This window comes from Acinonyx jubatus, chromosome B3, assembly GCF_027475565.1.
Source record: "Acinonyx jubatus isolate Ajub_Pintada_27869175 chromosome B3, VMU_Ajub_asm_v1.0, whole genome shotgun sequence".
Taxonomy (NCBI): Eukaryota; Metazoa; Chordata; class Mammalia; order Carnivora; family Felidae; genus Acinonyx; species Acinonyx jubatus.
In genome coordinates this window covers 133,880,072-133,902,680 of record NC_069386.1, presented here as the reverse complement: position 1 = coordinate 133,902,680, position 22,609 = coordinate 133,880,072, and the positions used below count along the sequence as shown (strand labels likewise).

Sequence of the window (22,609 nt, the reverse complement as noted above, 5' to 3'; positions counted from 1 at the left end):
AAATTATTAGAACCCAAATATCTGAAAAGATTCTTCTAAATAACACAGGCAAAGAAATATCTAGCACTAGAAATTTTTAAATATTTTTAAATCAATGACTGTAAAAACACAACAAACCAAAATTTGTGGGATACAGCTAATGTAGAGCTTAGAGGGAAACTGGTAACCTTAAATGGAAAATTAGAAAAAAATTAATGTTGAAAGCCAACAATTTAAGCTTTCACTTCAAGAAGCTAGGGAAAAGAAAGAAGAGAAAATTAAATTCAAAAAAAGAAAAGGAAGAAAATAGTAAAGACAAGGGCAGAAAGCAATGAAATACATAACTATTATTGTTTTCTTTTCTGTTGTTCTTGTTTTAGTTCATCTAAGTATTTGTAAAAAAAAAAATAACACCTTTCCTGGATAAAGCTCTCAATCAACTGGAAATAAAACAAAATGTATTCAAACTGACCATAAAAGATATCTGCAAAACCCAAGAGCTAAACCCACACTTAATGGTGAAATATTCCCTAAAGTTAGGAGCAAAGCAATGGTGGCCATTCTTACCACCTCTATTCAACATTGTTCTGAAAGTGCTAGGCAATGAAACAAACAAACAACAATAAATGTTAACAAAATTAGAAAGTAGCAAATTTGTCTTTACAGATGACCACATTTATATAGAAAATCTGACTAACCAACAAATTACTAGAACTAATAACTGAATTTAGCAAAGTCATGGGATAAAGATGAATATGCAAAAATCGACTGAATTTCTGCATACTGTTAATAAACAAATGGAAATTAATATTTTAAATAATGCCATTTACAACAGCAACAAAAAAATCAAATATCTAGCAACTAATTTAACAAAAGAAATACAAAAATTCTACACTGAAAACTACAGAACACTGTTGAGAGACTTAAATAATGAAGACTTAAATAATGAAGAAATATATCATGTTCATGGATTAGAAAACATATTTTTGCAATGTCAATTTTTTCCTAATAGAATTACAGATTTAACACAATACAGATCAAAATCTCAGCAGAATCATTTTTGCAGAAATGAAAGCCGATACTAAAATTTATATGGAAATGCATTAGACATAAAATAAGGAAGATGATCAAAGAAGAAAAACAGACTTGCAGTATCTGACTTCAAGACTATAAAGCCAAATTATTTAACATAGTTTGTACTGGTATTCAGATCAATGAAACAAAATAGACTCCAGAAATATACTCACATATATATGACCAAGAGGCCAATATAAGCCAATATAAGAAAAAGGATAAACTTTTTAACAATGGGTGCTAGAACAAACCATAAGGAAATAAATGAATCATACCTACCACACACAAAAATTAAACTTAAATGGGGGAGCCTGGGTGGCTCAGTCGGTTAAGTGTCCGACTTCCGCTCAGGACATGATCTAGCGGTTTGTGGGTTCCAGTCCCGCATCAGGCTCTGTGCTGACACCTCAGAGCCTGGAGCCTGCTTCAGAGTCTGTGTCTCCCTCTCTCTCTGCCCCTCCCCTGCTCATGCTCTCTCAACAGTAAATAAATGTTAAAAAAAAAAAATTAAACTTAAATGAAGCATACACCTAAATGTGCAAGCTGAACTAAAAGCTTCCAAAAGAAAACAAGGGAAACTATCTTCATGACCTTGGAGAAGGTACATATTTCTTAGAACAAAAAGTCACTAACCATAAATGAAAAAATGATAAATTTTAGTTTATCAAAATTAAAAACTCATGCTCATCAAAAGACACTGTTAGGAGAGTAAAACAGCAATCCTAGATTGAAAGAAAATATTTGTAATATATAAATCTAACATATGACTCCTACCAAACGACATAAAAAGACAACTGTATAACAATAATAAAAAAGGCAAACAAGGGCGCCTGGGTGGCTCAGTCGATTGAGCGTCAGACTTCGGCTCAGGTCATGATCTCACAGGTTGTGAGTTCGAGCCCCGCGTCAGGCTCTGTGCTGACAGCTTGGAGCCTGGAGCATGCTTCGCATTCTGTGTCTCCCTCTCTCTCTCTGCTCCTCCCCTGCTCACACGCTGTCTCTCTCTCAAAAATAAATAAAGATTAAAAAAAAAAAAGGCAAACAATCCAATTAATGCCTATGCAAAAGATTTTAGCAGGTACTTCATAAAATAAAATATCTAAATGACCAATAAGCATATGAAAAAATACTCCACATCAGTCACCCAGGAAATGCAAATTAAAACCACAATGAGATACACACCCCCTAGAAGAGCTAAAATTTAAAACACTGCAAAGTGTCCGCAAGGGTGTATAGTATCTGAAACTCTCATACATTGTTGAGTGAAATATAAAATGGCATAAACACTTTACAGAGCTGTTTAGAATTTTCTTATAAACCCTATGACCCAGCAATTCCACTTTTAGAAGTATATACCCAAAAAAAATGAATGCATATGCCCACACAAGATTTGTATAAAACGTTCATAGCAGCTTCATGTATGTTGGCCATAAACTTAAACCAAATGTACATCAATATCAGAGTTGAAAACAAAACAAAACAAAATTGTGGTATGTTCATGCAGTGGAATACTTACTTTTAACAATAAAAAGAACTACTAATATCCTCAACAATACTAATTAATCTCAGTAACATTATGTTGAGCGAAGAAGTCAGAAATAAAAGAATACATACTTTGATCTCTACTTATATAAATCCCTGAATTATATGAATATAGGAATTATACATAAACAGGAGTAGTGACTACATCAGAGTGGAAGAAAGGGCATTAACTATTAAGAGTCATGCCATTACTTTCTGGGGTGATGGAAACATTCTATTATGTTTATGCGGGTAATGATTAAATGAGCATTATACATTTGTCAAAATTGATCCAGCCATGCACTTGATACTTGTGCACCTTGCTATATATGGAATATGCCTTTAAATAAAGTATTATACACACCAACAAGAGAGAGATAATGCCTGACAATTTCCCAAAACTGATAAGAGATATCAAGCCAAGAAGTCCTATGAACCTCCCAAAAAGACAAACATAAATAATATCACAACTAGATGTATCATAGTAAAGCTACTGAAAAAATAAAAAATAAAAAAAATAAAGAAAACCTACTCTCAGCAATGGATAGATCATCCAGACAGAATCAATAAAGAAGTGCATATTTGAGCACTAAAGACCAAATGAACATGACAGACATGTACAGAACATTCTATCCAACAACAGTACAATACACTTTCTTCCCAAGCACACATGGAACATTTTCCAAGCTAGACCATATAAACAAGCCACATATATAGAGAAACAGGCCACAAAACAAGTCTTGGCAAATTCAAGAAGATTGAAATCATACCACATACCTTCTCTGACCACAACAACATGAAACTAGAAATCAGTAACAAGAAGAAAAATGGAAAAATCATAAACACATGGAAATTAAACAACACTCTCTTGAACAACCAATGGGTTACAGAAGAAATTAAAGGGGAAATAAAAGTTTCCTGAGACACAAATGGAAACATACCTATGAGATGTGGTAAAAGCAGTTTGAAAAGGGAAGTTCACAGTAATAAATGCCTACATTAAGAAGCAAGAAAAATCACAAATAAAAAACCTAACCCCACTAGAAAAAGAAAAAAAACTGAGCCCCAAGTCAGCAGAAGAAAGGAAATAATTAAGAGTAGAGCAAAAATAAGTGAAATAAAGAACAGAAAAACAATAGAAAAGATTAACCAAACTAAGAGTTGGTTCTTTGAAAAGATAAACAAAACTGGCAAATCCTTAACTAGACTAACCAAGGAAAAAAGAGAGAAGACCCCAATCAACAAAATTTTAAATGAAAAAAGAGACATTATAACTGATACCCCAGAAATACATAGGATCGTGAGAGGCTACTGTGAACAACTGTATGTCAACAAACTGGACAACGTAGAAGAAATGGAAAATTTTTTAGAAACATACCACTTACCAAGACTGGATCAAAAAGAAATAAAAAATCTGAATAGACTATTAGTAAGGAGATTGAATTAGTAATCAAAAATCGCCCAATGAACAAAAGCCCAGAAACAAATGGCTTCACTGATGACTTTTCCCAAACATTTAAAGAAGAAAACACCAATCTTTCTCAAACACTTCCAAAAAATCAAAGAGGACAGAACATTCCCAAACTCATTTTATGAGGCCAGTATTATCCTGATACCAAAACCAGAAAAGACACTATTAGAAAAGAAAACTATAGGCCAATATTCCTGAATAATATAGAAGCAAAAATTGTCAGCAATACTAGCAAATACTAGCAAACCAAATTCAGTAGCTAATAAAAGTATCATTTACCATGATAAAGTAGGATTTATCCCTGGGATACAAGGATCACTCAACATATGCAAATCAATTAATGTGATACATCACTTAATAGAATGAAAGAAAAGAATCATATGATCATTTCAATAGACACATAAAAAGCCCTCGACAAAATTTAACATCTATTCATGATAAAAAGTCTTAAACTACATGCCAGAAACATCTCAATATACTAAAGGCCATATGTGACAAGCCCAACAGTTAACAACATACTCAGCAATCAGAGGTTGAAAACCTTTCCCCTAAGATCAGAACCAAGACAGGGTGCCCATTCTCACCACTCCTATTCAACAGAGTACTGGAAATCCTAGCTAGAGTAATCAGGCAAGAAAAGGAAATAAAAGGTATCAGAATTGGAAAGGAAGAAGTAAAATTATCCCTATTTGCAGGTGGCATGATTTTTATATAGAAAATCCTAAAGACTCAACCAAAAATCTGCTATATCTAACCAATGAATTCAATAAGGTTGCAGGATACAAAAATTAACATATAAAAATAAGTAACATTTCTATACGTTAACAATGAACTTTCTGAAAAAGAAATTTAAAAAACTGATCCCATTTACAATAGCATCAAAAACAATAACATTATTAGGAATAAATTTAACCAGAGAGGTGAAAAATCTCTAAACAGAAAACTATAAGACAATAATTAAAGAAACCAAAGACACAAATAGAAAGGTATTGCATGTCCATGGATTGGAGGAATAATTATTAAACTATCACTACTACCAAAAGCTATCTATAGATTCAATGCAACCCCTATCAAGATTCCAATGGCATTTTCTACAGAAGTAGAAAAAACACTCCCAAAATATATATGGAACCACAGAAGACCCCAAATAGACAAAGAAAGCCTAAGAAAGGAGAACAATATAGGAGGCAACACACTCCCTGATTTCAAACTATATTATAAAGCTATAGTAATCAAAACAGTATGGTACTGCATAGAAACAGACAAATAAACCAATGAAACTGAATCAAAAGCCAGGAGATAAACTGAAACGTATACAGCCAACTAATATTTGACAAGGGAGTCAAGAATACTTCAATGGACAAAGACAATTTCTTCAATAAAATGGTGCTGGTATAATTTGACATTCATATATAAAAGAATGAAACTGAACCACAATCTTATACTACTCACAAATGTTAACTCAAAATGGATTAAGGAGTTAAATGTAAGACCTGAAACCATGAAACTCCTAGAAGGAAACATAGGAATAAAGCTCCTTAACATGGGTCTTGGTAATGATTTTTTGGATATGACACCTAAAGTATAAGCAACAAAATCAAACTACCTCAAACTAAAAAGCTTCTGTACAGCAAAAGAAACAACAAAGTGAAAAGACAACCTCCGGAATGGAAAAAAATATTTGCAAACCATATATCTGATAAGGGATTAGAATCTAAAATACATAAAGAATCTATACAATAACCCAATTTAAAAAATGTACAAAGGACTTGAATAACTGAATAGACATTTTTTAAAAGCAGATATACAAAAGGCCAACAGGCACATGAAAGGATGCTCAACATCACTAGTCACTGGGGAAATGCAAATTCCACAGTGAGGTATCATCTCATGCCTGTTAGAATGGCCATGATCAAACAGACAAGAGATAATAAATGTTAACATGGATGTAGAGGAAAAGGATTCCTTGCACTGTTGGTCAAATTGTAAATTGGTACAACCACTAAGGAAAACAATATGGAGTATCCCCCCAAAATTAAAAATAAATCTATCATATGATCCAGCAAGTCTACCTCTGGGAATATATCCAAAGGAAATAAAAACACTAACTCAAAAAGATATCTGCATGAATGTAAAAGAGCAGCATTATTTACAATAGCCAAGACATGGAAATAACTTAAGTGCACACCAATAGATGAATAAGTAAAGTTGTGATATACACACACAATGGAATATTATTTAGCCCATTAAAAATGAGGAAATCCTATCATTTGCAATAACATGGATGGACTTTGAAGGCATTATGTTAAGTGAAATAGGTCAGAAAGAGAAAGACAAATACTGTATGATCTCACTTATATGTGGGATCATAGAAAAAGAGAAAAAGAGATCAGACATGGTTACCAGAGGTGGGGTGGGGAGGAGGAATTAGAGGAAGGTGGTCAAAAAGTACAAATTTTCAGTCATAAGACACATAAGTAGTAGGGATGTGATGTAAAACATGATGAATACAGTTAACACTGCCAGATGATATGTAGGAAAGTTGTTAAGAGAGTGAATCCTAAGAGTTCCCAATACAAGGAGAATATTTTTCTTTTTTTTCTCTTTTATTTTCTTTTCTTTTCCTTATATTATATCTATATGAGATGATGGAGGTTAGCTGAAGCTACTGTAATAATAGCAATATATGTAAATGAAACCATCATGCTGTATGCCTTGAACTCTTACATTGATGTATGTCAATTATTTCTCAATAAAACTGGGAAAAGATATTTTTTAAATTTCAACAAAATAGAAAAAAATGCAAAATACAAAAGGCAATTTACCTTCAAAAGAGCAACAATGACAGCTGACTTCTCAATAGAAACAATGAACATGAGAAGATCATGAAATATCTTCAAAGTATGAAAAGAAAATCACTGTTATAGAATTCTATATACTAAGAAAATAGCTTTAAAAAATAAAGGCAAAATAAAGATGTTTTCAAACAAACACTGAGAAAATTTATCCCCAGTAGAAGGGCACTAAAGGAAATATAAAAACGTATTATTAAGGAAAAATAAGTAAATCCCAGATGGGAGCTTAGAAATATCAAAAGGGGCGGGGGGAGCCAGAAAAAAGAAAATCAAATGAATATTGGCTGCAAGGACCAATAATAATTACATGTTGTAAAATTATAAAAAATAGAGAATATAGCATGGAAGTTTGGAAGGGCTAAAAAAAAAAAGTTAAAATCATCTGTCATTTTACAGGAAATGGTAAAAGTACTATTTTATACTAGACACTGATATGTCAAGAATGCATGGTATAATCTCTAGGGTAATAATTAAAAGACTACAGAAGATTGAATAATTCAATAAGACAAAGACAGAATACTTAAATATACTCAATCAGTGCAAAAGAGGCAAAAGGGAGAGAAAAAAAGGGAACACAGAAAAGGCAGGAGAAATGGAAAGCAAACAGAAAAATCATGAATTTAAAATGAAATATGCCAGTAATTATATTGTATATATATGGACTAGGTGCTCCAAACAAAGGCAAAAATCATGAAAATTGACTTTAAAATATAGAACTCTATGCTGCTCAGAAGACACACATGAAATATAAGAATGTAAAATGGTTGAAAATAAAAGGGTGGAAAGTTATAGTATGCAAACACTCATGAAAGCTGGTACAGCTATATTCCTGAAAGCTGGTATCGTTATATTAGTCTAAGACAAAGTAGATTTTAACACAAATAAGCATTGCTAGAGATAAGACATACATTTCATAATGATATAAGTTTTAATTCACTAGAAAATATTGCATTCTTGGGGAGTCTCAGTGGTTCAGTCAATTAAGCATCTGATTTCAGCTCAGGTCATGATCTTACAGTCTGTGAGTTCAAGCCCATGTCAGGCTCTGTGGTGACAGCTCAGAGCCTGGAGCCTGCTTTGGATTCTGTGTCTCCCTCTCTCTCTGCCCCTCCCCACTCACATTCTGTCTCTCTCAGTTTCTCAAGAATAAATAAACGTTGGAAAAAAATAAATATTGCATTCTAAATTTGTAAGCACCCAATAATGCACATATCGGCAGAACTACAAGGAGGAATACACAAATCCACAGTCATAGTAGGAGATTTTAAAATTCTACCCTTGGTAACCAATAGAAGAAAAGATGCAATAAGGATATAGAAATTTTAAACTACACAATTAACAAATTTTATTTATTTGACATATATAGAACACAGTAGCAAACAACTACCAAATACAAGAGATGTTTTTCAAGTATACAGAACATTACAAAATAACCATAGGCTCAACCCTAAAGAAAGTGTAAAAAGTGTTAAAGAAATGAAATAATACAAAGTATGCTGTCTGGCCACAGAGGAATCTAACTATAAATCAATACAAAATTTCGCAAGGAAAATCCCCATATGTTTAGAAATCAATCATCATCCTTCTATATGACCCATGGGTCAAAGAAGAAACCATGAACTTAAAACTCAGCATAGCAAAGGAGGTTTCAGCCAGTGCAATAAGTCAACAGACATAAAAGACTTAAGGATCGAAAAGGAGACATTAAATTGCTATTATTTAGCAGTAATATAATTGCACACACAGAATTTTTTTAACTGCAAATAAATTATTAGAATTAAAAAGTGATTTTGCAAGTTTTCTGGATACAAAATCAATATACAAGAATTACCTGCATGTCTACATACTAGCAACAAAGAGTTAGAAAGTTTAATTTTTCAAAGATGTATCACTGACAATAACATCAAAAAAAGAAATACCTAGGAACACACTACATGAGATATAGGTAAACCACCTACACAGAAAACTTTAAAACAGCATTGAAGGAAACTAAAGAAAGTCTAAATAAATGAGATATGCTATGCGCATGGATTGGAAGATTTAATACTATAAAGAAGTCAGTTCCCCATATTGATCGATAGATTCCAGGAAATGTCTGTCAAAATCCTAGTAGTTCAGGTGTGTTTGTGTGTGTTTAACTTAACTCTTTAACTTAGCAAATAGCTAGGAATAACTTTGAAGTAGGAAGAAGAAAATAAGGACCAGGAGAAAGAACAGGAAGAAGAGAAATCAGGGGGAGACAAGGAAGAGAAAAATAATAACAAGGTAGAAAGACTTGCACAGAAAGATATAAAGTTTTATTATTAAACTACATTAATTCAGTGTGGCTTTGGGGAAAAGAAAAATATACTAATTAAACTAAATAAAGACCCCAGAGAACCATCCTTAAATAAACACTTGATTTATGATAAAAATGTACCAAGCAGTAAGAAGAGGTCAATCTTTTCAATAAATGATGTTGAGTCCACTGACTATCCACAGAGGAAAAAATTGACCATTACCTCACACCATACAGAAAAATTAATTTCAGATACATCTAAATGTAAAAGGTAAAATTTTGGAAACAAATCAAGTATTGCCCCAAATGTGGAATATAGACAAAAATAACTCTCATATACTGGTACTAGGAATATAGTTTAGTACAACCCTTTTTGGAAAACTGTTTGCCTTCATCCATTAAAATTAGATATATGCTGGGGGGGGGGGAGATGTAAAAATTACATATGTGCACACCCTTTGATCCAGCAATCCCACCATGGGCATATATCTAACAGAAATGTGTGCATGCACACACCAAAAGATACATAGAAGAATGTTCAGAGCAGCATTACTTATAATAGCCAAAAAGTTGGAACAACCCAAATATCCATTAATAGTAAAATCAATACATACACTGTAGTACATTAATTTTGTAGAATATATGTAGCAATAAAAACGAACAAAACACAGTTATGCTCAACCCACAGACAAATCACATGCACATACACACAGACACACACACACAAATAATGTATGATTCCATTTATATACAATTCAGAAATAGGCAAAACTAATCTTGGATGTTGGAGGTCAAGTTAGTGGTTACCTTTGGGGTAGAAGGAGGAGGTAATCATGGTGGTAAACATGGTGGAAGATGTTCCCCATACACCTAAAATCTGTGTTTTTCCATATGAGTATAAAGTACAAATACAAAAGGTTTAAAATACTTTTTTAAATTTGTGGAGATAAAATAACAAAAAGATAAATAAGAAGTCAATAATGGAGAAATTATGACATAAAAGTACTGGTAGACTTTCTTCTACTTGTATACAACTCAAGAATCCAACTGTACTAAGGTAAGGTTAGATATCTGGTAGCCTAGCCCAAAGTCTAACCTTGCAGTACTTATTCTCAGTTCATTTTTATCACTTCGGCAACAAACTGTCTTGGAAATGTAGATCTTGTGCTACATCTTTTGTTCCATAGTTCAGAGGGAAACCACACAACAACCAGTGCTGACCTAAATTATTTACCAGTTGAGACACTGTCACACACATACAAAAACAAAAGACTCAATAATTTCTTTCTCCCCCACAGAAGCAGAGTGTTATAGGACAACAGAATGGCTATTTCCATTGCCAAGAAACTTCTTGTAATTTTTGCATCTTTAAGACTCATATTCGATGAGCAAACTAATTGAAGGAGTTTTTGTTGTTGATAAATAGTAATAAGCCCAAAAGAGGCAAACATTGCATCTTGCCAAATCCTCACTATTTGATTTTCACATCAGCTGTAATTATTCCTATGTTACTATGCTTAAAAAACAACAAATAATTTATATACACATATATAAAGTTAAAATAATGGCTAATTACTAACAATTATTAAATCTAGGTGGCTATAGATATGTTCATAGTGTTATTCTTTGAACTTTTCTGATCTTAAAAATGTCCTAAGGAAAGCTTGGGAGGGAAACCTTGTATAATTATATACAATATGAGGTCTATTTCGTTTTAAAATACATATCAAAAGGGGCGCCTGGGTGGCGCAGTCGGTTAAGCTTCCGACTTCAGCCAGGTCACGATCTCGCGGTCCGTGAGTTCGAGCCCCGCGTCAGGCTCTGGGCTGATGGCTCAGAGCCTGGAGCCTGTTTCCGATTCTGTGTCTCCCTCTCTCTCTGCCCCTCCCCCGTTCATGCTCTGTCTCTCTCTGTCCCCCCCAAAAAAATAAATAAATGTTGAAAAAAAAATTTTTTTTAAATAAAATAAAATACATATCAAAAAACTAGAGAGAAATACACGAAAATGTAACACTGGTCATCTCTGGGTAGTAGTATTCTTTTTTCTTTCTTATATAGTTCTATAATTTTTCTAAGAGCAATGTTTCCTTTTAAAAAATTAATTTTACTTTTTAAAAAAGAAATAAATCACTCAGAAAGCATACAAAAGCTTCTGGTCCCTAAGAAAGTTATTCATATTTGAGTTTCCAAGCCCATGAAATTCTGTATCCATAGAACTTTTATTATTAAGAATAATGTATATGTAGAGTCAGATAACAACTAAATACTGATGATACCCTTCAGTGCATCTTTCATTGTGACAGATGTTGTAGAAAATTTCTTTTTTTTATTTAAAATTTTTTTTTAATGTTTATTTATTATTGAGAGACAGAGAGAGACAGAGCATGAGCAGGGGGAGAGGGAGACACAGAATCCGAAGCAGGCTCCAGGCTCTGAGCTGTCAGCACACATGCGGGGCTCGAACTCACAAACCACGAGATCATGACCTGAGCTGAAGTAGGACGCTCAACCGACTGAGCCACCCAGGCGCCCCTGTTATAGAAAATTTCTAATGCTCCTGTTAAACTTTAATTGAAGAACTGAATTCAAAGAAGTGATGTCACACTGTTAGAACAGAAAAATGTGGGTTTTCAATGAACATAATGTAAGTCCAGATTCAAGCTGTGCTCCCTTATTCTCTGTGTGAATTTAGGGATGTTACTCAAACTCTGTGTCTCATTCGTCAACTATAATGTTTAAATAAGAAAACCTACATCCCAAGATTTTTGTGAGGATTAATTGAGAAAATGTCTGTAAAACCCAATATAATGCTGGTCCATAACTGTGTTCAGTCAGGATAAGGTGAAAGTATTAAGTGAGACAGAAGCAGCTAGAACAATGTCTGACAAACAGCCATTGCTAGATCAATAGTAATACATGGAGCAGAATGATTCATTTTTTCCCATGATCTCTTGTTTCCTGCATAGAATGCCATGGTCAACTAGGATGGGGGTTCCAAGAGAGTCACTACCCCAGGGCCTTGGACAGTGCCTGGCAGGTAGCAGGCACACAATGACACACTTGAAAGAATGAAGGTGGACGGAAGTTCAATCACAGCAATGGACTGAAGAATGGATGCCGGCAGACACAGGCATCTTGTTCAGATCGGCCAAGAAAAGATGAAAGAGTAGCTCTGATCTCAGCAGACACAGACTGAGCTATTCTGGGGAGACATGGTTGACTGGCTCTTCCTAGCAGGTAGGGTCACAGGGATAAACGGAAGCTGCTGTCAGCCTGCCAGGCTTCTGGGATGCTCTGAACAGGCGAATCTCATCATGCGGCTTCTCCGGTTAAAACCTGTCAGTGGTTTCCTTTTGCTGTTAGGATAAAATCCCAACTCCTTCACAGGCCCTGCCAGCCTTTCTGCTTATCTCTAGCTGCTCTCCTCCTGTCACTCCATTGTCTGGCTGCACATAACCCTTTCTGTTTCCTAAATAGGATCATGCTTTCTCTGGCCTCTAAGTCTGAACCCATGTGTTCCTCCTGCCTCAAATTTGCATTTTATCCACTCATGATCCCTTCTCCCTTTGACATCTAGAGTGTGCATATCTTTCAGGTGTCAGCTTACATGTGAGTGACACACGACACATGACAATTTAACCCTCCCCAAACTTGCCCACCCTCAGGGTGACGTCAGAGGCCCCTGCTGCATATTCCCATAGCTCTTTGTATTTGTTCTGCCTTAGCCCCTATTACACCGTAAAGCAGTTTCCTGGTCTTCCCCGGAAAACTGAAATGTCCACACACAGTGATTTTAGTCTGTTTTCATCACTTTACCACTTGGTGCCTAGAATAACACCTGTCGACACCCTACAAACATTTGTTGAAGAAATGAATCAGTTTCCATATCCAGACTGCATTAAGCTCCATGGGGTCTGGTTCTGAATCGGTTCTTACGGCATCAGCAAACAGTGCCTGGCACATAATAGTTACTCTTCAAATATTTATCAAATAAATTTCATTTGATACTGGTTCCCCATTCATACATCATGTCACGCTTATTGCAGGGATATATTGAGAAGTTGAATATTCCAGCCATTTCATGTATTTTATTAGCGCTTCCAAATTTTTTCCTTTTTTTATATTCAGATTATCCACTTACCAATATTTAAATATTCTCTACTATCCATGATTTAAAACACCAATGATACCAATTTCCATTTTTTAAAAAGGTACTCACTATTTACCTTCATTGCTTTAATTAATATTATTGCTACCACTAAAGCCAATATTATTTTTTCTGAATTCAGAATAAGCCCACCAGAGACCATCAAAGCCCAAAAAACAGGTGTTAACATCTCTTAACACTTGGCTTTCATCAGGAACATAAATCAGACACCTGAATTAAGTTAAATCCCCTTTGAATCACCTCAAATCATCATGGGAAAGACAAGTAATACCAAGAAAGAAGGAGATTCTCAGAGGATCAGTGTACAATCTCACAAGAACTTGAATAAAAGCTATCTTTGCCAAAATATCCACTTCTCCTATTTTCATGAAAATATGTAGACAACTAGGTGGGGGACAGAGCAGGCAGGGACATCAGAAACTCCATTAAGCATAGGTTCCTTCTTTGACTTTATAATATACAAACATAAACAATAGGACTCAAGGTGTTTTTTTGTTTGTTTGTTTGTTTGGTAAATATACATCTTTACATTTAAATTCAACGTTTACTTCTTGGTTATTACACAAATATTCACCAATTGTCGACTCTTCCTGTCCAACTAGGCTCTCACGGTCACTTAATTTTTATTTAGTGTGTGAACTGGTAATGTCAAACGTGCAAGTCTTCTCCAGGCAGAATTAGCCAGCTGAGGTTTTGCTAAATGGTGGGCAAACCAGCGGCAATACTCACTGCTCACACCTTTGATTCAGCTTAACGATAGTTAACACCCACGCCAGGTGTGCAGCGAATGAGACTAAGACTTAGGCTATTTGCTGCAATGTCATAAATGCTCTTGAAATTGATTTTCATTAATTGATTTTATAACACCTAGTTTCAGAAAGGGTTTATAACAATGTCTCAAGGCACATAAATATAATCCAGCAAGACTAAAAAAAAAAATAATAATAAGTAGGTGAGGCAAATGTGGCCGAAGAGAATTAAAATGGGGCATCCCAGGGCTTATTCTCATCTTACCTGTGTACTGCAAGCCCCTGTATTCGCTTATTGCCCCAGGAGGTTTTAAATTGGGCCAGTAATGGAACAACATTTGTACAGCCGGAGGTTTCACTTGTGAAGGCCCATAGGCAATCACGTACAAAAGATCCTAAAGGAAACAGGAAGCATATTTTCACTTAGCATCATCAAATAAAAATAAAAACAGCTCACTTAATATTACCAAAGCAGTGAAAATTCCAATAGAAGGGTTGGGTGGTTAATTTCCCTGACATCTCATTACCTACGTCTGTTTCTCAGACGAGATCACATTAAAACATTATTTTTTATTATTCATTTATTGGTTCTGTAAATAAGCCCTCCCTAATTCGCCCTCCAGGTAATGGGCAAAACTACACTGCCTTTTAACAAATTCTTCTCTATCCAGGATAACGTTAAAGAAAGATTTTAGAATAGCATAAACCAGTTTGCCAAACACTGCATTTTAAAAATAGTTTTCTAAAACATATTTCATAACAATTCACATCTCCTATTTGAAAGAAGACAGGTTCTTGAGCACCATTTCGAATTAGATAAAATTGTCACGTAATATAGTATTTGCTAAATTATAAGAATAAGAGATAATCAATTACTTTTTCTGTCAGGCTACTGTGTTAGTCAAGTAACATTTCTGCTTTAAATAGTAAGTTAACCAGGCAGGAAAGAACTCCAAGTTCTGCCACACCAAAATAATGAGACACCAATAAATTTGACCTTTGTTTTGCAAACAATTTTTACTATATTATATAAATTAAGTTTGTGGCAATGAGTTAAATTTGGCCCAAAACTTACTTTCCAGACTTCTTGCTTATATTTCATGAGGCATTCCAATAATTGACAATGATACACTGTGAGGAAGAAAATATAATTTGAGCATGAATTGTAAATACTAGATAAAATATCCTTTGAGATATAATAAAATATATTAGTATGACTTTACACTCTAATCATTAAATTAGAAGTTACTTATTTCCAAAAGAATAAAATTGGATTACTATCTTACAGATACATAAGAATAAACTCAAAATGGTGGAGCCTGGGTGACTCAGTTGGTTGAGCACCCAACTTTTGATTTCAGCTCAGGTCATGATCTCATGGTTCTTGGGATCGAGCCCCCCATCAGGAGCCTACTTAGGATTCTCTCTCCCTCTTTCTCTGCCCCTCCCCAACTCATACGTGTGTGTGTGTGTGTGTGTGTGTGTGTGTGTGTGTCTGTGTGTGTGCGCACGAGTGCACATGTGCACGCATGTGTGCCCGCTCTCTCTCTCTCAAAATATACAAATAAGTATTTTTTTAAAAAAGAATAAACTCAAAATGGGGCACCTGGGTGGCTCAGTTTGTTAAGCGCCAGACTCCGGCTCAGGTCACGACCTCACGGTTCGTGGGTTCGAGCCCTGCATCGGGCTCTGTGCTGACAGCTAGAGCCTGGAGCCTGCTTCGGATTCTGTGTCTCCCTCTCTCTCTCTGCCCCTTCTTGGCTCACAATGTCTCTCTCTCTCTCTCAAAAATAAATAAACATTAAAAATTTTTAAAAATTAAATAAGAATAAACTCAAAATGGATTAAAGACATAAATGTGAGACCTAAAACCATAAAACTCCTAAAAGAAAACATAGGCAGTAAACTCTTGGACATCAGCCTTAGCAACATATTTATGGATCTGTCTCCTTAGGCAAGGACAACAAAAGCAAAAATTAACAAATGGGCCTACACCAAAATAAAAAGCTTTTGCACATTAAAGGAAACCATCAACAAAACAAAAAGGCGACCTACTAAATGGGAGAAGATATTTGCAAGTAATATGTCTCATAAGGGGCTAATACTCAAAACATAAAAAGAATTCACACAATTCAACACCAAAAAAACAAATACTTTTATTAAAATATGGGCAGAGGACCTGAACAGACACACAGATAGCCAACAGACACATGGAAAGATGCTCAACATCACTCATTATCAGAGAAATGCAAATCAAAACCCCAAAGAGCTAACCCTCACACCTGTTAGAATTGCTAGCATCACTAAGACAAGTAATAACAAGTATTGGCAAGGACATGGAGGAAAGGGAACCTTTGTGCACCATTAATGGGAATGTAAATTGGTACAACTCTTGTGGAAAACAATATGGATGTTCTCAAAAAATTAAAAATAGAAAACACCACTGGAGGAGTTGTGGGAGGGGGGATGGGCTAAATGGGTAAGGGGCGCTAAGGAATCTACTCCTAAAATCCTTGTTGCACTATATGCTAAATAATTTGGATGTAAATTTTAAAAAATAAAAAATAAAATAAAATAAAACAGAAAAATACCATATGATTCAGTAATTCCACTACTGGGTATTTACCCAAAGAAAACAAATACACTAATTTGAAAAGATACATGTAACCCTATGTTTATTGCAACAGTATTTACAAAAGCCAAGATACGGCAGCAATCTAAATGTCCATCAATAGCTGAATGGATAAAGATGTGGATATAATATATACAATGGAATATTACTCAGCCATAAAAAAGAATGTAATCTTGTCATTTGTGAAAACATGGACAGAACCAGAGAATATTACACTAAGTGAAATAAGTCAGACAAGGAAAGACAAATACCATATGATTTCACTTATATGTGGAACCTAAAAATCAAAACAAACAAACAGAAACAGACTCATAAATACAGAGAACAAACTGATGGGTGCCAGAGGGAAGAAGAGTGAAGGATGGGCAAAATAGGTGAAGGGGATTAAGAGGCAGAATCTTTCAGTTATAAAATAAATAAGTCATAGAGATGAAAAGTACAGCAGAGGGAATACAGTCAACAATATTGTAATAATATTGTATGGTGACAGATGTTAACCACATTTATCACAGTGAACACTGAGTAATGTACAGAATTGTTGAATCACTATGTTGTACACCTGAAACTAATATAATTGTATGTCAGCTATACCTCCATAATAAATTTTTTAATAATAACAAAAAATTTTAATAAGATAAAAAATACTTATGTCCTTATAGTATTCATACATTTCAAAAATCATGTAAGCCCTTGACTTTATCAAGCTTTTTACTGAGATCCTTCCTCTTATTAACAAAAGAAATATTAAGGAAAATCCCTAGCAACAATAATTATATAATATAAACATATCAATGAGATCAAGAACTATTTAGGATAAAAAATTGCCCAATAGGATTGTAATAAAGCCTCATATTTATTGAGGGTTCATTATGTGCTGGGTATTGTTTTAGAAGTCTTATACATATTATCTCATAACCACCATGTTGCAGTTAGGAAACAGGCTTAGTTTCCTATCTTGCCCAAGGTTAAACAAATAGCAAGTAACAGAATGATAGATTAGAATGGTAGTCTTTTATCATTCAGTCACCAATTTCACCTTGTTGAGGAATTCTTAGAAGCTATGCAACAGCAAGCTTCTTTGATTTGCCTATGTTTACTTGCCTATGTTTACTTGTCACCTAGTTAGACACCTGTTTTGCATATTCCTGAAGCTGTCGTCCAACCCTATCACAGCACTGAACCAGGTTCCACTTTGGTCACCAGTGACCTCTGTGTCATTCAATTCAATGGACATACTTCAATCTGCCTCTTATTTGACCTTCAGAAGCACTCAGTAGTGCTGACCGCTGTCTCCTTTTCAAAATACTCTCTTCCCAGGGCACCTGGGAAGGTTGAGCCCAATCCATTGAGTATACGACTTCATCTCAGGTCATGATCTCACGATTAGTGAGTTCGAGCCCTGCATCAGGCTCTCTGCAGTCAGGGTAGAGCCCGCTTGAGATCCTCTGTCCCCCTCTCTCTCTGCCCCTCCCCTGTTCATGCTCTCTCTCAAAAATAAACATTTAAAAAAATAAAAAAAATAAAAACCTCTCTTCCCTTGATTTCATGACTAACCCTCTTTTATTACCTGTAGCTGACACTACTGTTGCTACTCAAACACTATCAACAACCCTTTCTTCCTCGTGTGTCTCCCAATGCACAGACTACAAAGCAAGACACATTCCCAGAGCCCCTGGCAGCTAGAGATGGCCATGTGACTCAGCCCTGACAAGTTAGACCTAAGAGAGAATCCACTGGGGGCTTCTGAAACATTTTTCCTCTGTGATAAAAGAGGGACAACAGGAGACCTTTCTGTAATTACCCTGACTGATCCTGTTACCTGTTTGTGGATGTGATTATTCAAGAATATAACAAGTCCCACTGTGACAGCCATCTTGCAAATATGAGAAGTCCAAGAGAAACACAAAAGACGCCATCTCAGTCCCCTGATACTGTGGCGCTGTCTGTAAGACTTCCTACTAAGTAAACAACAAACGTTCTTGTAGTTCAAAACACATCCTAACAGATACAGCCTCTCTGCCTCCTTGACAAGTTCACCCTCTTCTACTAGATCTTTATCTATTGGAGTCCTTGAAAGCCCAATCATAAGCCCACTCCACTTTTCATTCTATGCTCTCCTCTCCCCTAAGCAATCTCACACTCATATACAACTTCAGTTACCATCTATATGCAATTCAATAAAGGTCATTGAACATTTATGTGTAGGTTCAAGTTTCATTACCTCTAGCCTAGAGCTCTGTACTGAGTTCCAGACTCATAATTCAACTTCCTAATTACCACTGCCTCTTTTTTTTTTTGACATATTTGGAATATTTATTGACTTGTCAATATATTAGGACCTATAAAAGAGTTCTGCTCAAAGTATCTTAAAAATTCACATTTTAGGGGCACCTGGGTGGCTCAGTCGGTTGAGCGTCCGACTTCAGCTCGGGTCATGATCTCACAGTCTGTGAGTTCGAGCCCCGCGTCGGGCTCTGTGCTGACAGACCAGAGCCCGGGGCCTGTTTCAGATTCTGTGTCTCCCTCTCTCTCTGCCCCTCCCCCGTTCATGCTCTGTCTCTCTCTGTCTCAAAAATAAATAAATGTTAAAAAAAATTTAAAAACAATTCACATTTTAAATGGTAATTTATATATCCTTATACATTAAAACAATTGAAAATTTTGATCTTAATTTTATAATAATATATTCAATTTTTTTATCTTAATTATGTGATTACTAACTTTTTTTAAAAACTTGTTTTATTTTTTATTTTTTAAAATTTACATCCAAATTAGTTAGCATCTAGTGCAACAATGATTTCAGGAGTAGATTCCTTAGTGCCCTTTACCCATTTAGCCCATCCCCCTTCCCACCACCCCTCCAGCAACCCTCAGTTTGTTCTCCATCTTTATGAGTCTCTTCTGTTTTGTCCCCCTCCCTGTTTTTATATTATTTTTGTTTCCCTTCCCTTATGTTCATCTGTTTTGTCTCTTAAAGTCCTCATATGAGTGAAGTCATATGATTTTTGTCTTTCTCTGACTAATTTCACTTAGCATAATAGCCTCCAGTTCCATCCACGAGGTTGCTAATGGCAAGATTTCCTTCTTTTTGATTGCCAAGTAATACTCCATTGTATGGATATACCACATCTTCTTTATCCATTCATCCATCGATGGACATTTGGGCTCTTTCCATACTTTGACTATTGTTGATAGTACTGCTATAAACTTGGGGGTGCCTGTGTCCCTTCGAAACAGCACACCTGTGTCCCATGGATAAATGCCTAGTAGTGCAATTGCTGGGTCGTGGGGTAGTCCTGTTTTTAGTTTTTGAGGAACCTCCATACTGTTTTCCAGAGTGGTTGCACCAGTTTGCATTCCCATGCCTCTTTTTTTTTTTTTTTTGAGGAAGCTGATTTATTTGCAGTGTTGTGTTTGGGTCATATGGAATTATTACTGAGATTATGCATGGGGTTTTTTTCCAGTTTTATTGAGATATAATTGACATTTAACATTGTATTAGTCCAAGATATACCATCTCCTCTTCAACATCTCAAAGACACCTTGAACACAACATGTCCAAAACAGATCTCATGAGCTTCCCTCAGAAGCTTGGTTTTCATCTTCTAGTGTCTCCTTTCTCAATGAATAGAACCACCGTGCATTCAGTTATGCAAGCCAAAAATTCACTATATCTAATATGTCACCAACTCGTATCAATTTTACTTTTTAAATACTACTTTTCTTGGTCTCAACTGCCCCTGACTTTTACATGCCAAGACAAATGCAAGGGCTCCTCAAGAGTCAATCTACATCCACTCTGGTTCCTTTTTCTTTTATTTATTTATTTATTTATTTATTTATTTATTTATTTATTTATTTATTAATTATTGAGAGAGAGAGAGAGCACAACCTGGGGAGGGGCAGAGAGAGAGAGAGAGAGAGAGACACAGAATGCGAAGCAGGCTCCAGGGTCTGAGCTGTCAGTGCAGAGCTCGACACAGGGCTCAAACCCACAGAACTTGAGAGCATGACCTGAGCTGAGGTCAGACACTTAACTGACTGAGCCACCCTGATTCAGTTTAAAATCTACTCTCAACTGCAGTCAGGGTGACACAAGTACAACTACCCAAAGTCCTCCAGAGCCTTCATATTAGACTCAGGATAAACACAGGACTCCCAAGCAGAGCCCACATATGCTGCATGTTCTGGCTCATAGATGTCCACGATATTACCTTCCATAAGGCAGCCCTTACACTGAGCTCCAGCTGTACCAATCTCTCAGCCCACCTGCTTACCAGGCTTCCTTCTGACACACGAGACTCTTCTATTTGAATCCCTTACCCCTTGTAGGCCTTGTGAATCGTACGCATCCTTCAGTCCTCAGACCAAAGGTTACTTCCCCAGAGAAGCCCTCTCTGACATCTTCATGAAAACAGAAACCCCAGAGCGCCTGGGTGGGTGGCTCAGTCGGTTAAGCGTCTGACTTCGGCTCAGGTCATGATCTCATGGTTCTTGGGTTCGAGCCCCAGGTTGGGCTCTGTGCTGACAGCTCAGAGCCTGGAGCCTGTTTGGGATTCTGTGTCTCCCTCTCTCTCTGCCCCTCCCCCACTCATGCTCTGTCTCTCTCTCCCTATCTTTCTCAAGAATAAACATTAAAAAAAAGAAAAATCCCCTTTTATAGAGTCTCATAGCACAAAGTGCATCTTTCAAAGTGCTTATCACAGCTGAAACTTTATATTTGCTTTTAAAATTACTTAATTAATGTCTTCTCCCACCACTACCATATAAGTTCCATGAGGCAGGGGCAGAGGTCAGTTCTGTTTTGCTAACCATGGTGTCTCCAGTGTCTGGCACGGACTAGATATTCAGTGACTATTTACTGAAAATATAAATAGCCCTCTAGAATTGGAATTTTGTCATTAAGGCATCAATGAGTTCACAAGTACAGATGTTCCAGACCACTTTCTCTTTCTCCATATGGCTGTCACATGAACCCAGTTCACAGTAGTCCACTGACTGTCCCATGAACACACCTGGAGAGTCCCTGTGTTTAAACTGCTTGCCTTCCCAGATTGTCCCACTTACCCTCTCAATCAAAACTTTATCCATATTTTAAAACCCACACTTTGCTCAAGTGGCCCAAAGCCTTTCCTGATCATTCCAATCCATAGAGTTCACTCCCTCTGATGAATTAATACTATCTATAGTACACATTTTGTACTTTCTACATTCTACTTTACATTGTAAATTAATGATTTATGTGAATATGCCTAATATTTCCAATTAGACCTAAGGTCTACAGCAAGCACCATACCTTGTATTTCTGGGTGGTTTTCACAATGTCTAGCTCAGAGCAGTGAACAAAGGAATCAATCAGTTGAGCAGGTCTATGCTTCATCCTTGATATACAATGGGCTACAAGGACCAAGCTGCCACTTGCTGTCTTCCCCAATAAAAATTCAAATGACAAAATGACGCCCTACCACTTGGTCCCTGAGAGCCCCCTGGTGGATATCGCCTCACTCTTAACAGTTTCCCACAACATAAGACTAGTTTTGAGTCCCAAGTGTAATTTTTAGCATGGAAAAGCTGGCTATAAACATTCCCCATGAATAGATTAAGATACAGATTTGGGAATAACAGAAGTAACGCAGCCTGATCATAGTGGTTTTCCAGTGAAACGCTCAACTCCGGGAAGAAAATGGCAGATTGCAGCAACTTGCGTCACTCTTTATTGAGCATTTACAAGGTGTCTGTCACTATGCTACGTAAGCATTTTACATATACTTAACTCATTAAATGCTCACAACATTTTAAGGCATTGCAGAAATTACTATTCCTGTTTTAGAAATGAAGAAACTTGATCTTAGGGAGGTTAAAAAACTTGCTCAAGGTTAACA

At 35.9% G+C, this 22,609-nt stretch overlaps 1 protein-coding gene across 19 annotated transcripts in view; it reads right to left on the bottom strand.

Annotated features, from left to right (window-relative positions):
* The window catches only part of UNC79 (unc-79 homolog, NALCN channel complex subunit), a 315,670-nt gene that overhangs the window by 175,901 nt on the left and 117,160 nt on the right, over positions 1 to 22,609 (bottom strand). For all 19 annotated transcript variants that reach the window (XM_053224882.1, XM_053224883.1, XM_053224884.1 and 16 more), the window contains 2 exons: positions 15,171 to 15,226; positions 14,361 to 14,490 (listed from right to left, as the gene is read on the bottom strand). In XM_053224882.1, the coding sequence (XP_053080857.1) occupies positions 14,361 to 14,490; positions 15,171 to 15,226 (186 nt within the window). The remainder of the gene's footprint in view (positions 1 to 14,360; positions 14,491 to 15,170; positions 15,227 to 22,609) is intronic.